General features: G+C 39.7%; 1 protein-coding gene across 1 annotated transcript; it reads right to left on the reverse strand.

Annotated features, from left to right (window-relative positions):
• Positions 1–14: 14 nt before the first annotated feature.
• Positions 15–16398, reverse strand: samd1b (sterile alpha motif domain containing 1b). Its single transcript, XM_085459970.1, has 7 exons — positions 15028–16398; positions 13721–13964; positions 12375–12502; positions 8174–8222; positions 7980–8091; positions 4287–4401; positions 15–4161 (listed from the first exon to the last, which is right to left on the reverse strand). Exons 1-7 carry the CDS (start codon positions 16201–16203, stop codon positions 4018–4020), a joined length of 1968 nt encoding a protein of 655 aa, XP_085316096.1. The 5' UTR covers positions 16204–16398; the 3' UTR covers positions 15–4017.
• Positions 16399–16517: the final 119 nt, after the last annotated feature.

Here is a 16517-nt window from a genome sequence, read left to right on the forward strand (position 1 = left end):
CACTCACTGTGGATTCTTTTTATTTTTTATGTTTTATTACTAAATTGTTTAAACAAATGAAAGGAAACAAGCTACAAGGGCTTAAACATACTGTACATTCCCCCTGTGAGAATCAGGACTCGAGCTGTTCCCTCCAACAGATTTAACGAACAAGAAGGAAATGATGTTAACAACACATCGAACACTTTCTTCTTTCTAATGGTAATAATCTTTCAAACACAGTTATTGGAAAGACAGTGAGAGGTAGAGGAGGTTTAAATGCACAAAGAAACATTGAATCTGATTTACGCATCAGTGTACGTTGAAATGTATTGGATATGCTGAAAAAAAAAAATAAGACAAAGAAACAAAATTACAGTTTTTTGTATCATAAACATGGAATGCATGCTGTTACAATACAGATGGAAATAAATTATGTGACAACTGGACACATTTGGTCGCCTTTTGTCGTTATCAGTCAATAAAAGCCATTAAAAAATGCTGGTGGCATGAGATCACTTGATTGATCGACTCAACTTTACCCACAACATCTCTCAGTAAATAATGTAATCTTAGTAATTAACAATCAGCCAAATGGGTTTTAATATATATGTGTGTGTGTGTGTGTTAGTTCAGAGGTGATTTATCGGCTGATTTCAGTTCAATTAGCCAAACTTTACTCTGCAGCTGGTTTCACAGAGATATTTAGATGCTTCATAGGTGTTTTCTACATTAAATAGGCCACAGAAGCAGTATTTTCTTCTTTAATGTTGACTATCAGTAATATCTATAGGAACAAAAGAAGTAAGCATGTCTATAAGACTTGAGCCTTTGTTATGTAAGTAAAGCGCTTTTAGTGTTTCTTGCTCAAATTTGGGATTTTTTATCATATGTTTTTTTACATCGTCCATCAAAATGCACTGTCCCTGTTAAAAGTAACAGTCAGGTGTTTTCATAGACCCAGGAAGGCAAAAGATTGAACCAGCTGCCTGTCCCTTCAAGCTTTTCCTAGTTATGTATGACAAAATTAAAATCTATTTACTAAATATTAAAAAGTAACTGCCAAGTGTAACTAGCTAACAGAAGCAACTAACAAAGTTAATATTACCTTAAGTATGTGTCTGGAACTGACATATAATACACAAATAAATAACCTACATTAAATAAAGACATATTTAGGACCAATAAAATGTGTGTGTGTGTGTGTGTGTGTGTGTGTGTGTGTGTGTGTGTGTGTGTGTGTGTAAGGCATGCTACCTTTTGCTGCTACATCCTGTTTTACTTTTATCTTACATTGGTGTTGATTGAACAGCACTAAAGTGTTTTCAAGACATCGAGCGAAATCATTCTCAACGATTAAGCTAGTACGCTAAAAATACCATACAAAAGACTTGATGATCTGACATATGCTGTCATATTAAAGAGGAAGTTCATACAGAAATCGAATTGAAATATTTTTTTCTCTGGTGTCTAAAGCCATAAATATTTGGATGAATATTGGGAACAGTTAGAGAGCTGCACACCACCACAGAAGATTTTAAATCAAGCATTGAAGATGTGACTCAAGTGCAGACTTCCATTTGAGGGGTTTTAACAAAAGTATTGTATTAACTGTTTCGCACACATTGTTATACAAAGCCCCTGATTTTAGAGGCTCAAAAGTAACTGAATAAGAAAAATTTAAAAATAAGGATTAATTAAACTACTTTTGCTGGAAACCTTGAAGTCTAGAACCATTGGACATTACCAAATGCCTACTGCAGGCTAAAAAGTATGATTGTGATCAGATGAGGTCTGTTCCCTTATTATTCCATGATAAATACAGCTGATAAAAGCCCCTGAAAGGATTGCATTTAATTCTCAATGAGGTCCAAAGCGGTGTTGATGCAAGTGAAGGAAGCTATCATTAGCCCGAAAAAGCAAAATAAATCGAAGAGTGTTTTAATATTTGGATGAAAACTGACATCATCAAATGCTGCATTTACTTTACTGTTGCTCCTTCAGTTGCTCTTTGTGGGTCTTTCTGCCACCATTTTTATATTTAATAACTAAAAACATGTCAGGTGACTGTCTTAGCCATTGAGGAATCTCACATTTCTTTACCTTGAGAAACTCTTGGGCAGCTTTTGCCCTGCACTTTGACTCACTATCCACTATCCATCAAATTGAATGGTTCTTGGATCAGTTTCGAACTTTTGGCTGAACCTGAACCTCAATGCCTCGCACACTTTAGAACTAATTCTGCCACTTCTATCAGCAATCACAATATTAATAAACACTAGAGGTCCAGTTGTGTTGGCAGCCACACATGTCCGTACCATTACATGCCTTCACCATGTTTGACGGATGATATGGTATGGTATGTTTCTGTCTCCATCATTCTGGTTTTTCTTTGCAATATTTCTTCAGAACTGTGCAGGCTCCTTTAGATACTTTCTGTCTTTTACAAGATACTTTTACTCTGTCATGAAATAACGAAGATAACAGCATCACCATAGAGGTGCCTGTCAGTCAGTTGTCCAATTACTTTTTAGCCTCTGGAAACTGAGGACTATGTACAAAAATAGCTGTTATTCCAATTTGTTTGTTAAAGCTGAAGGCCTGCACTTCAATCATGTCTTGATTTCTTGATCTAAAATCAGTGAGGAGGCGTCCAGAGTTCAAATTTCATTCATTTGGAATAATTCAGCAGTGACTCAGTGAAAATAACAAAAAAAAAAAAATCCAATCACTTTGCTTTTGGGTGAGCAGTTTCTGTTAGGAACAAGTTTCTTTCTACTGAGCTACATCCATCAATCTTTTCAATGTGACTACAAAAAGAGCAACTATTATCCCCCTCAGCTGAGCTGCAATATCTCTTTTAGTAATAAAGTACTAAATAGTTCCCTTTAATTGGATTTGAGGATGAACTGTCTTCAAGAAATCACAACATCTTAACTCTGGTCCAAGATGTCATGATAACTAAAGATACACTTAAACACTTTTAAATACACTTAAAAATTACACTCTTTGTGTAAATCATCACTGATGAGCGGATCACTCCCAGTAGATCGATCCATTTAGTTTGTTTAGGAAAAAAGCTCTCAGCTTACTCATAATTTCTATAAAACTGGACCTACATAAGACAGTTAAACAGTTCTGTGTGACATGTGATTTTAGGTGTCTATTAAAGAAGTAAAGTCTGATGTAAAGCAAATATCAAAGTGTATCTCTGTAAAACCAGCATATAAGGTGGTGATGCATAGCCCTAAGCAGATTTAAAAAATACTTTTTCCATATGCGATATTAAGTTACACAAAACCAACCAGCTGATAAGCTGACATGGTCCAAAAGCCTCTCAAACATCTTAGTCAGTTTATTGCTTTGACCAGCAACCATTTCCAAAATTTCCATAACCCTGCACAGGTTTTGTTTTAAACATAGAGAACAATATAAAGGTTCATCATGCCAGCCATCATCGGCCTACTTCAGCTTTGGGAATGTCTCAAATCCGGTCAACCTCTAAATTCTTTGCTGTCCTTTTCAACATGTTCTGTCTATTTGTAGAAGGAAAGGTACACACCAACAAGAACATTCTCAGATCATAGCCCAAAAATGCAAATGACCCCTTCCCCAAGTCCCAGAAAAAAAACATACCGCTTTCAAAATGTGCATAAAAAGCAGCATGAAGTGACAGCTTAAACCAAAACATTTTGCACAGTTTAATCAGTACAATTGCAAAGTGCTTAATTGTTGTTTGTCTTAAAGGAGAAATTGCATGGTTGTTTGAAAATCTCTGCTCTACTTTCTCCCTCCGACACTTGTGCTCTGATAGAAAATCCTTGTTGTCTAGAAAATCCAGTCTCATTTCTGATGTCAAGAGGCAGGAGGAGAAGAAACAACAGTGTGTGTGTACCTGTGTTTTTGTGTTTGCATGTGTTGTGTGACATGAGATGAAAAGTGAAGTGTATTGTACTGTATATCATGCATGCATTTTTATACTACGTTAGCTATATGTAGATACAAACACAACAGTCTGCTTGTATTTGATTCATGCTGTTAGCAGTCGTCATCCTCAAAGTGTGTTTTCTGCAGAACCTTTACATGACGTTCATAGATCTTGAGGGCGGGGCCAAGTCTGATTGACAGGCCAGTCAAAACATCATTACGCTGCATGAGGAGAAGTGACTTTCCATCGATTTCCTAATGAAGAGAGCAAAACAGCGCATGCAGGTGCATGTTGATTACAAGTGTTTAAAGTGAAGCGCAAGCCATTGAGCTTCTGTATGGTGCACTCTAGTGGCAACTAAGGAAGATCACAGCCTTACCTGGGTCCTGAACGCAGCAGCCTGCTCAGGGAAACCCGCTGCTGTGAAATAACTGACAACATCTGACACTGTCCAGTTTACTGGGCTCCCATTGACGCCCTCAGACTTCATGAGCCTGCAAAAATAACACAGTTGGTCAAACAGAAAACATGCAGGACGCGACGTTGAAACAGTCAATTTTAACAGTTATAGTGCTGCCAGATTTATTTTTCCTCTCTTTTGTAAATTCTATAGTGCATAGCATGACTGCAGAAAAACTATCAATGCTTTTTCATTTCATAAAACTGGTAGAGAGCTGGGGCCAGAGATCTGGATCACTTTGTCTAACCTCGCAGAAGTCATTCACCTCTAGTATGCTATGCATTGACTTCCTGTGTTTCAGTGATTACTTTTGTGTCACAGTTGGTATAATCATATGTCTCACTTTATTTTAAGTGTATAATGTAATCAGGGAAGTGCTTATATTGCACTACACAATATCCTGTGATTAAGTGCTTGGTGGTGATTAGTTGGATATTAAGGTTGAAATTAAACTCACACAACTGTTAAAATATTATAACTTTTTTGTGTCCTGTCTGCAGATTGAAGCTAAGATCTCACAGGTTAAGTACAATTGTTTAGTTTTAATTTATGGGTGGTCACATCCATATTGGCTGAAAAGAGTCCATCAAATATGGGCAAATATCAAATATGACACTAAACAAATGTAGGATGTTCTTCACATGAAAAATAATGTGAAAATGAAAGTACACCATCCTTGAGTTTCAGGGTTTTTATATATTATAATAAATGTCACCTTGTAGAACCACCTCTGCCACATCACTGTCAAACAATTTTAGCCAGCTCTTCTTTACAACGTTGCTTCAGTTCAATGAGGGGAGTTGTTTATGCACAGCTCTCTTAAGGTCCCACCACAGCATTTCAATCAGGTTGAGGTCTAAACTTTCAGTGGGCAATTGGAGCACCTTCCTTTTCTGTTTTTAGCCATTTTTTGTAGATTTGCTGCTGTTCTCATTGATCATTGTCCTGTTGCAAGATCCAATTTGGGACAAGCTTTGTCTGTCAAACAGAAAGTCTCCTTTTAGGAGAGCATCCTAACGTACGGGATAACATCATGGTATGCAGGGTGCTCAGCTGCGGACAGGAAAGTACTGCAGAGGGTCATCAACACAGCCCAGAAGATCACTGGCTGCTCTCTGCCCAGCCTGGAGGTCACAGCAAACTCTCGGTACCTCAGCAGAGCTGGCAATATCATCAAGGACCACTCTCACCCCAGCAATCAACTGTTTGAACTATTACCGTCAGGCCGACGGTACAGGTCACATAAAACCAGGACAAACAGATTCAGGGATAGCTTCTTTCCCAGAGCTATCACCGTAGTAAATAAGCACAAAAACAATTGAACCTATTCCATACCGTCACTGTCATTATATTATGCTGCTATTCATACTGTCATTATATTAATGCTGCTATCCTGTATATATTGTATATACTATTGTTTGAGTACTTACGATTGTTTTTTTTGTACTTTTTATATTTTACATTTATATTTATTATTGAAACTTGCACCAAGGGAGTGGCACTCCAATTTTGTTGTACTCTGTACAATGACAATAAAGGCTATTCTATTCTATTCTATTCTATTCTATTCTCATGTTTCACTCAAGAATACTTTGGTATACAGAGGAGTTCGTGCTCAACTCAATGACTGACAGATATCCAGGTCCTGTGGCTGCAAACCAAGCCCAATTCATCACCCCTCGACCACCGTACTGACAGCTGGTCTGAGGTGTCTGTGTTCATACGCTGTTTGGTTTTTTCTAAATGTGACACTGAACATTACGGCAAAACATCTCCAGTTTAGATTCGTCATTTTTCCAGATGCAACTTTGCAAACCTAAGCTGCGCTGCCATGTTCTCTTTTAGCAAGAAGAGGCTTTCTCCTGACAACCCTTCCAAACAATCCACGCATGTCAGTCTTGTTCTAATTGACTTGTAATGAATTTAACATTAAACATGCTGACTGAGGCCTGTAAAATGTGAGACGGAGTTCTTGGGTTTTTTGCAATTTCTCTAAGCATTGAAGGGTCTAAGCATGGAAGGAATTTACTGGTACATCTACACAGACAGACAAATAGATATTTTATGATCCTGCAAAGGAAACTGCTGTGTTACAGCAGCAAGAAAAAGAAAAAAAACATAGTATATTATACAATAAAAACAACATTTTCAAAGGAAAAGTACCAGAGGCCCATAGTGAAGGTCTTATAATGAGAGGTAGTGCAAAAAAAGCAAAAAAAAAAAAAATCCTAAAAATATAAAACTAAGATTGTACTAAAGTTGACTGCAAATAGCATTAATAAATAATATGTACACAACAAGAAAAAGCAGAAACAAGCTGGGAAGATGGACGGCTGTCTTGAATGTTTTCCACTTGTGAATAATCCTTCTCAGTGCAGAATGATGGACTTTAAAATGTTTGGAAATGGTCTTATAACCCTTTCTGTATTGATGGGCAGGAGCAATTGCTTCACCAAGATCATTGCTGCTGTGTTTCTTCTTTTGCACTGTGTTAACACACACCTGAATGCTCCAGACCAGCAAACTGCTAAAAATCTGCTTTTATAGAGGAAGTCACGCCTTCTGATGATTAGTTAATCGAGTGCATTTGGCTGCCTCTTACCCTGTTAATTCCTATCAAGGTTTACTTAGTTTTCTACACACTGCTTCTGTATTTAGTTATAAATTGTATAAATAACAACACAGTATAATATGTCATGTTTTGTAGCTCATCTGACGTTCTAATTTTAGAACCTGCTAAAGACCAGGTGTCTTTTTAAAGTATCCTGATATTTTAAACCTTGCAATAGAATCAGGGCATACTTTCTTCATCACATGACCTTATCTGAAAAAAAAAAAGCCTTCAAAACAAACAAGAAGTAAATCATCCGGCAGAATTGGCTCAGCAGAGCATCACCAAGAAAACAATATGTGTTCATGTCTATCTAAAATTGATCAAAATATGAAATAAACTCAATTTTATTTATTTAATTTTAATCAGTCAAATGTTACAATGCAAACTGGTCTGTGCAGGACTGCAGTGAGAAATCTGTTGCAGAGTTATTAAAGTTTTGTAATTCATCTTTTTTATTTTATCTAAACAGTTTTTAGTTTTAGGAATAGTTTTCTTGTTTGAGTTTGATTGTTTTTTATTGTTTTGAAGAAAATGACAGCATACAGAGAAGGACAACACATCACTCCAAAGTATTTCAAGAAACTGCAAGACAAGACAGAGCCTGTAAAGAGAATAATGGGAGGTGTAAATGTGAGTGTGTGGGTTTTAGTTTCAGTCTGTTTTCTTTCTTTTTTTTTACTTGGCAGGACAGTGAGGAGAGTGGGCAGGAAAACTCAGAAAAGAGAGAAAATGTTTGCATTGAAAGACAATTTGATGAACATTTGAATTCTGAATTCTTTGTTTTGCTAGCATAAAAGCAATTTTTTTAAAAGGGAGCAAATGCCCAAAAAGCAAAGCAGAAATAAAATCTGTATCAGCACCAAATTGATATTTTTAACATATATATTGCTATGTATCGTCAGAATTTCACACAAAGAAGCTGTTGACTTTTGTTCATAGTTTTCTAACGCTTGTGTGCATGCATGCATCAGCATCTGCAACATCTCTACTGTACTCACACTCCACTGCTAATGGTTATCCCTCGTTCTTCAGATCGGCTGGAGTCTCTCGGGGAGGCTGTGGGTGTTAGCAGGCAGGACGACACACCGACCTCTGTCTTGCACTCCAAATCTACGAAGGAGGCAAGTATGATTCCTTGTCGTGAAACCCGAACATGCACTCAGTTTGAGATTATCAATGAAACGAAACTCACTGTTAAAGTCTGAGGAGCTGTGGTTTATTTCATCATGCTGTGTCTGATTCTGTGCATGGACAGGAAAGAAAGACAGGGGTTAAATTAAATGCAAAGAGGGAGTGTCAGAGCAATACAGAGAGAGTCATATGACCTCCGCCTAAAATGAAGGACAAGAGGAGCTAGCAGCATGAAGATGCATCATGACAAAACCACAGTGGGACATTGAGACCATCTGCTGTGGGAGTAAAAATGATGATGTGCAAAGGTATGAAGTGGACTGGGGGGGGGGTTTGACAAAGCTGATGAGTCACCCTGGTGGAGAACTGAAGTCTGCCTTAGACACCTTTTGTAATAGGATTTTTCTGCCCGACTTTTGAAAGCATAGAAAAGCCTCCTGGAGATAAATGGATGCTTCCACATACTGAATCTCTCATTACTTTAACCAACAAAACTCTGTAATTGCATTTGAAATCACTCCTCTGTTGACATTGTCATTACACAATACATATACACAATACATAAGAAGTGCTTGGATAATAAGTGCTATGTTGAGCATTGCATGGTATATGTTCAAAAAAAGGTATATGCACACATTATGCAAACCACATTTGTGCTGCCATGCTGGAATTGATTAAAAAAAATTTGTTCAGGAATGCAAGTGAATAGCTGTATTTTGGCATCTTTAATTAAAAAAATTATAATTTAATTTAGTGTTTTTTCTGCTTTTTGTAAAACAGTCAATTTTAAAATTTGTGGATAACAACAATAATTAAAAATTCAGTTAAAGAGCATGCACGCAGTGGTGATTAACCAGTTATAGAAACATAAAAAAACATTTTGATAGTTACAAATACCTTTAATAAACCTTACACTGGGTGGTGGTCTAACACATTTTGAAGCAGTGTATATCAACATTCATATACCATATATACCACTGATACCTAATAAAGTCCTTGTCGGGTACTAATTATTTATTTTAATCATTTTCATATAAAATGCCCAGCATGCACACGGCTTCAGTGTTTGGGTATGCTGTTGGAGAGATGTTAAGAGTGTGTGATAAACTGCTGTTTACTCTGATTACATTTTCTAGATCAGTGTGGATCATAGTTAACAAATAATTACGAAACAAGAGTAATCTGTCTGCTACATTTTCTTATAATTTATTTGAACCTCTTGAAAAATGTAAAGTGTTGCTAGAGGCTTCTTTTCTGGCATTCAGAACTCTTACCAGGAATACTCATTTAAAAGCACTATTTTAGTTAAAAAACGTGATAAAGGTATAACTCCCTCACCCAATCAGAACAACAGAACTAATGAAAGGGTCAGAGAGATGTCAGTCTAGCTCACTCTGCACTTACACCCTTTTTAATATTTTGTTCCTCCTTAATAACCCGTTAATCAGCATCAGGCTCTTAATCACATATTGGGCATATCCTGTAGTACAGTGTAAGACATTTCCTGATTGTATAATTATCTAAAGTGTGACAAAGCTTGGCCATTCAACATTAATCATAACGTAATATTTGCTTTTCCAATGAAAGGGAGAACTCGCACTTTTGAGATTTTACTGTTGCAGAGAGCAAAACACTGACTTCTGTGTCAAAAATTGACACAGCCTTCATTTCAAGGATAATCACTCCCATTCAGAGCTGGTTCTCTGATTGTAACCCAGTGACCAAACAGCCTCTTTAGTTAAAGAGGCCACAGTTTGCAACCATAAAGTGACTCATCAGATCAGGAACCCAACTAGAAGCAGGTTTGTTGCTTTTTCAACACTAAGAGCAACAATTTGTCCTCTAGGTTCAGTTAACACAGACTATAATGCGCTGACATGTTTGATGGAGAACAGTAATGGAAAACAAGATGATTCTTGGAATATGCCATTGTGTACCTGAGATTTATTTTTAAAACAACTCATCAGATTTGGCTCAGTGGAATTTTGTTTTTGGAAATCCAGCATGTGTCGCTGACACAAGTATTAAAGGTAGGGCTGTGCGATATGACCAAAATCTCATATCCCGATATAAGAATTCTATCGTCCGATAACGATATAAATCACAAAAATGTAACATTTTCTGTAAATTCTGTGAATCTCGGGCAGCTTGACTTGCGGGAAGTGTTTCCAGCTGCGCGTCGTGTAGCTGGAGTCGAGTGTTTTAACCGATGCATGAAACTATACATTTTTAAACATAAGTTGTAACGGCCGCCGTTTTCTTTGTGAGTATTTATTACACGGCGTGCTGCGGGGAAAGCCTGTTCTAACGTTTGAGTCTAAGGTTGATTTTTTTTTAGCACCTGGGGGCTCTTTTTTACTTCTCATCCGTAAATAATCTGCTCTTTCACGTGATTCAGTTTATTTTGAAAAGTCTCAACAGGATCTTGAGCTTTATTGTGAAAGGTTTATGTGGAACATAAACAAGCGGACACGCGATGCTGTTACCGTCGTTGTTGCTAACCACAATGCATAAAAACAGGTAAACAGTTTATTTTGCGACACCACGAAACAAAGGATAGCGTAAAATGAAACATAGACATTTTTATATCGTCATCCGATATATATCGTTATATCGAACAGCCCTAATTAAAGGTAACAAAACTTTCTTGGAATGATCTACAAGAATGTTGGAAGTGGTGCAGGACTGCCCAAGGAGGTTATCTTAAAATCAGGTTTAATTTTTTACATTTTTATATACTTTTATATACAAGTTTTGTAACTTCACAATCATGAGTTGTAGTTACATTGTGACAGTTAGACCAATAATACCTAGAAAACCATTTAAATAATAACTTCTACATGCAGTGCAGAAAAAATATAATGTGAAATCTTTAATATTTTTAATTATTATTTTTTATAGTTATTAGTGTCCTTGAATTAAATAAGCAGATGGATGGATGGATGGATGGATGGATATTTATTTGAGAAAGTTCTTTGATGAGTTAAGATAAATTAAATGAAAACAATTAGTGCATATTATTGAGTTTTCTTAAAGTTTGCTCTCAGATTTGTTGCTTGAACTGATCTAACTGTGTGCTAAACTTGGTTTAATAGGTTAAACTGGGGAAAAGCATGAGATGGATTTTCTGTAATTGGTTGCAGGATTTTGAGTTTTGGGGTTTAAATGTTTGTTTCCATTCTCGTACTCTAAGATTTTGATTATTTGTTAAGCTGACTTTGGGATTTCCTGTTTTGATTTATTTATTATTAAAAGTATATTGTGAGTGTTTTTTATTTCAAGGTTTCTACTGATATTTGTAGTAGGAGTAGTAGTAGTTTTCCTTACTCTGATAAAAAATAATTGGCTTGTATATTTAAACAGACTAATAACATACAGAAATTTCCTTAACAACCTAAGATCAGCCACGTAAGTACAGAACTCTGATTCCGCCTTCAGATGATTCCTCCTTCCTTCTTATGAGATGCTAAAAAAACGCTTTTAAGGGAATTGAGAAAAAATCAAATATACGAAAGATGTCGATGAATTAAGGTATTCAAATTGAGTGAAGTCATTGTCATGTTGAAAATACCCCCCAGTTTTGGATGATTTGAGCTTTGTGATATGGCACGTAATCCTCAGAAGGTGGGTATGCCCTTATCATAAAGGGATAGCATTTTCTATGGTTATGTAGGAAAGTTGCAGCAGATCAGCAGTTTCTGAAATACTCAGACCTGTCTGGTACCAACAACCAGGTTCAAAGTCACTTAAATCAACTTTCTTCCTCATTCTGAAGCTCAGCTTGAACTTCAGCTGGTTGTCTTGATTATGTCCACAGGCCGATATGCACTGAGCTGCTGCCATGTGATTGGCTGATTAGATATTTATGTTAGTTGGCAGTTAGACACTTCTAAAATAATAATCGGAAAAATGAGTTCCTGACTAGGAAAACTGAAAAGTCTGAGAAAGTTTTGGCAGATACAAACACTGAGTTGTTGACATCATATAGGCAGCATCATGGAGGATAAAAGTTGATGTCAATTCATGGTTAAAATAGTCCAAATTCACATTTTTTGTTTTTTTGCAAACATTTAGCTTGTAATTTAGGATTTTCACTAATGACCACTCCTCTAGGAAAAGAGCATTACTACACAAAGAATACTTTCACATTTAATGCTCCAGTATATTTGACTTATAATACTTGTGTACTATCAGTCAAACCATTTTGAATGATTGAAAAAACAGAACAAAACAAAAACAAAGTGGACGACACATGTACTTACGCTCACTTGCACCTCCATTGGTATCTGATCAGGGGAACCAGCTCTCTCTTCCATGACTGGACCATTACTCTGTGACTGCGAGGCTCCCTGAACTGGTGTGTCGGGGATGAAATCAAGCACCGGCAAACCTGAAAAAAAAAGTCAAAGCAAGGTAAAAAGACTGAAGAAAGGAAATTCTATATCTGAAAATAGTTTAATGGTAGCATAGGAGCAACTATTTATGTAATTTACTGTGTACAGTACTGTTAAAAAGTCTTGAGCTACTCCTCATTTCTATATTTTTTACTTCCAAGGAGCCAGACTTCCTTCTGATTTATTAAAGTGCTCTTGAGTCCAGGAAGGTATTTTGAAGGTTCTTTTGGACATTGGTTGCTTTTTCATTCATTTTCTGTCCAGTCCTGGTAACTGGCTATTCACAGCGGACTAGTGTTTTGTTTTTTACGTTCCCTAACACTGACCTAAGTGTAAAAAAAAAGTATAAATTGTATGTGTAGGCACTTTATTACCAGCACCCAGTTGCAAAAATGCATAATGCGTTCCCAATCCTTTAGCTGAATTCACAAAATATGTCAAAGATAACACAATTTCTTTGTGTTATTAAAGAAAATGTGTATGGAGTGACCCAGTGAAACCTCATAAGAAATGGTCTCAGTGGAAGGGTGGTTATCAAGAAGCTATTCTTAAGAAAGAAAAACAGGGAAAGGGCTGATGCATGGCAAATTACATAAGAACTGAACTGAAAATTAGTAGCAACAGGTTCAAATACAGACATCAACATTACTGAGGCACTGTGAGATCATCTTGCCAGAGACCTGAGCAAAAGGGAGCCAACATCCAAAGAAGAGCTTTGAAATGTCCTTCAGGAAGCCTGGAGAACAATTCCTGAAGACTACTTAAAAAAATAACAGGAATGCTTACCTAAGCAAGTGCAGTCTGTGCTGCAGAACAAAGGTGGTCAAGCCAAATATTTACTTTGAAACGCCTCAGAATTGTACAAACTCTATTTCTATATATGTCTGCAAAGTTCAATAAGTTGCTGCCCACATTCCCATTTTCATAGCAAAACATAAAGAAAGAAAAAATTATTCAAGTATTAAATAATTACTAGTATTAGTTATTAGTATTAGTCTGTTTGAAATTGTTGTTGAAGAAAAATTAAAAACTTAAAAAAGTCCAATTTAAAGTTGGAAATCAGTTTGAAAAGAAAAAAAAAACAAATAACCACTTGAAGGTTTTAAGAAGCAGCAGCCGTGGTCAGTAAAGAGCTATTTAATATAACCGTGAGAATATTACTAGTTCTTTAATGAGGCTGCCTCTGAGTACACACAGCCATTCAGTGCACACACCTTTGCCTCCCTCCTGCTGCTCCTGCTGGGGGCTCTCCTGCTTTGATGCTTTCTGGATCTCAGCATCTTCTCTGATTTTCTCAATGAGCACTGGTTCGGTTGTCATGGCTACCGGGGATAGTCCTCCCTCCTCCTCAGAACTCCGAGTATCCTCCTCCTCCTCTTCTTCCTCGTTGTCTTCCCGTTCCTCTTCTTCACTGGCTGTTTCCATCGGCTCATTCTCCTGGAGAGAGGGTGACGGCGGCTGCAAGCACACATAAAGTTGTATCAGAAGAAACGCAATTAAAAAAAAGGGGTGGGGGTGCACTGCTTTTCGAGATGAGTTTAAAGCTAAGTTAATCGCTCCCTAAGTTTTGAGGGGTTTAAGAGCATATCAGGTCTGCTGAGCTTCTCCGGGGCAGACAGTGCTGCTCATAAACACCCCCCACTTGGAGAAAGACATCAGAAATAACGATAGCCGCCTACTATAGCTAAGTTTGCACGCACACACAGGGTGGAGAGGGAGAGCGCGAGGGAGGAGAGTGCGCTGTCAGAAATGACACAAAGGACTTAATGAAGCAAGAAACGGGAGGGGTAGTGGGACATAAACGGGAAGGCTATAATAAAAACGTTAGAATGGCGCTTTTATTATATGAGTAAACACGATGTCCGGCTGATGGGGCTGAGTCCTCCGTCGGCCTGCGAGACAGAGCAGCGCTCACAGGAGCGCGGCAGCGGCACGTCTCAAGTTTAGACAGACACCGCCTACTGCGCGGCAGGCCCAGACACTCTGCGCTCCGGTGTGCACGGCTAAAGTTTATAGGAACGAAATCAGATGTTATTGACCCGAAAACAGCGAAGTGGAAACGAAATCTGTAGGTGCTCGTGCTCGCGCCGCGCACAGACGCTCTTTGGTGCGCGCTCTCGCCCTGGGAGCCGGGGAAAGCCGCTCCGGAGCTGTCTGCTCCTCTCTGTAACCCGCACCTTTTGTGCAGGAATCCGAGCTATACATACACACACAGACAGAGACACGCATTTGGCGAGGCTACAGAGGACAAACGCAACACGGGCACGGTCGCATCCCACTGACAAGCATTCGAGACAATAACGCATTTCCTCAAATGCCCTCAAACACTTTTTGAAACATTGAGGTTTGACGAGAAGAAGAAAAAACGAAGCACACGCCGGGCGACGGAAGCGCGTCCTAATGCTGTGCGTGCGGTTTCAACCCGCGATCATTAATTTATCGGCAATCCATCGAGCCAAAGCTGCTCGCTGAGCCCCGCACAGTCCAGACGTGTCGAAAATATTAAGTTAGCGTTGCCCACCTTTTTCACAGCGTGTTTGTCCTGCAGTGCGCTCTTTGCAAGTCTGTCAGCGGACGCATTCTTCGGCATCGGTTCCTCTACCACCACCCCCCTCAGAGGGAGAGTAATGTTCCCGCAGCGGGTCCTGCGCAGCCTGCCCCTCGCCACCTCTCTCTCCATGACCACTTTGACTTTGCCTCGGGTCAGCTTTTCCTCCGACAGCCGTTCCTGGCTGCTCAGATAGCCCAGGATCTCCTTCAGCCCAAGCGGCTTCATGTGGCCTCTGGTCACAGTGGCTGAGCCCCCTCGGAGGCTCTTCTCGGACAGGCTGCGAACAGAAGCGACTAATCTGTCGCCCAGGTCCGAGTTAGCGTGGTTCCCCGTTGTTTTGGTGCTCCCTCCTCCGACTCGAAGTTTGGGCTTGAGGGGAACAGACTGCTTCTGCCTTTGATTCTGATGAACACTGCTGACACTCCCAGGGCAAGTTTTGCTCTGCGTGTCAGCCCGGGACACAGCACACTCCTTTTCTGCGCTAACTGCACCGGCTTTGCTCTGAGCCGTCCTGCCGCCGTCAGCCCCGCTGTGTGCGCCTGTCCTGTGGCCGAAACCGGGCGACGGGCAGTCCCCCGCCGCCTGCTGTCCTAATCCCTTGTCTCTCGGTGCACTCGCTTTCTCCTCTTTACAGCCGCTCCCGACAGCACAGCCCGTTGTTGCGCCACAACTGAGGCACCCGTTTCCGCTACTCGGGCTGGAGGCAGGCTTGAGCTTTTTGCCGGTGGTGCTGCCTGATGTTTGAGTGTGTGGATCTGGGCTGGGCTCCGAGTCCTCCTCTGCCTCCTCCTGGTCCGTGAAGCTGTGCGCACTGTCGCCGTTGTTGTTCAGATGATCGTGTTTGGTCCGCTCCCTCGCTGCCTCCGCGCTGCTGCTGCTGCCAGCGGCCGTAAACTCACTCTTCTTTCTGCTTTTCCTCTGCACCTTCGCCGCGTTTCGGTACGATATGGACCCCTTGTAGCTAACTTTGAGCACCGTCTGCTCTTGAATCAGTTTTTCCAGTTCTGTCCTGGTTCGGTCCGGGTCTGACCCGTGTCGTCTCCGGACCATTCGACAGATCCTCTCCAGATCCGGACGGGCTTTTCTCGAGCGGAGAGAGTCGATTGTTTCCAGGATCCACTCTCGGTACTTGTTTGGCTCGGACATCTTCTCCTGCTGGTGCGGATGGGGTTTGGCCCGAGTGCGTCTCTTTTTCCTTCTCTGTTGTTTCACAAGTGACGCTGTGTCAAAGCTGGGAAGCCAAAGTGCGATCCCCGGCTGGAGAATGAGGACGGAAGCCTGGCTGGTACGCTTGCGTTCGTTTGCCACATTGTGCGCTTAAGGTGGACCGAAGATGGCGCCTATGGTCTCTGCCGCCAGAGACGCAAATTGCATTTAAGGTGGAATTGACTCGCATTCGCGTGGCTCAGAGCCACGTTCTTTGTTCGCAGTCTTATTCTGATCAGCCTGCGGTTTACAGC

This window comes from Copadichromis virginalis, linkage group LG6, assembly GCF_057382275.1.
Source record: "Copadichromis virginalis isolate Kocher_CV1m ecotype Utaka linkage group LG6, C_Virginalis_male_GT1.1, whole genome shotgun sequence".
Taxonomy (NCBI): domain Eukaryota; kingdom Metazoa; phylum Chordata; class Actinopteri; order Cichliformes; family Cichlidae; genus Copadichromis; species Copadichromis virginalis.

What these genes read in the sequence shown, in the direction of transcription:
- samd1b (XM_085459970.1), bottom strand. Translation starts at nt 16,203, where the DNA reads ATGTCCGAGCCAAACAAGTACCGAGAGTGGATCCTGGAAACAATCGAC. An exon ending in ACAAACACGCTGTGAAAAAG is followed by an intron (nt 13,965 to 15,027) that starts GTGGGCAACGCT and finishes GTGTGCTTGCAG; the next exon opens with CCGCCGTCACCCTCTCTCCA. An exon ending in ATAACCATTAGCAGTGGAGT is followed by an intron (nt 4,402 to 7,979) that starts GTGAGTACAGTA and finishes TTATTTTTGCAG; the next exon opens with GCTCATGAAGTCTGAGGGCG.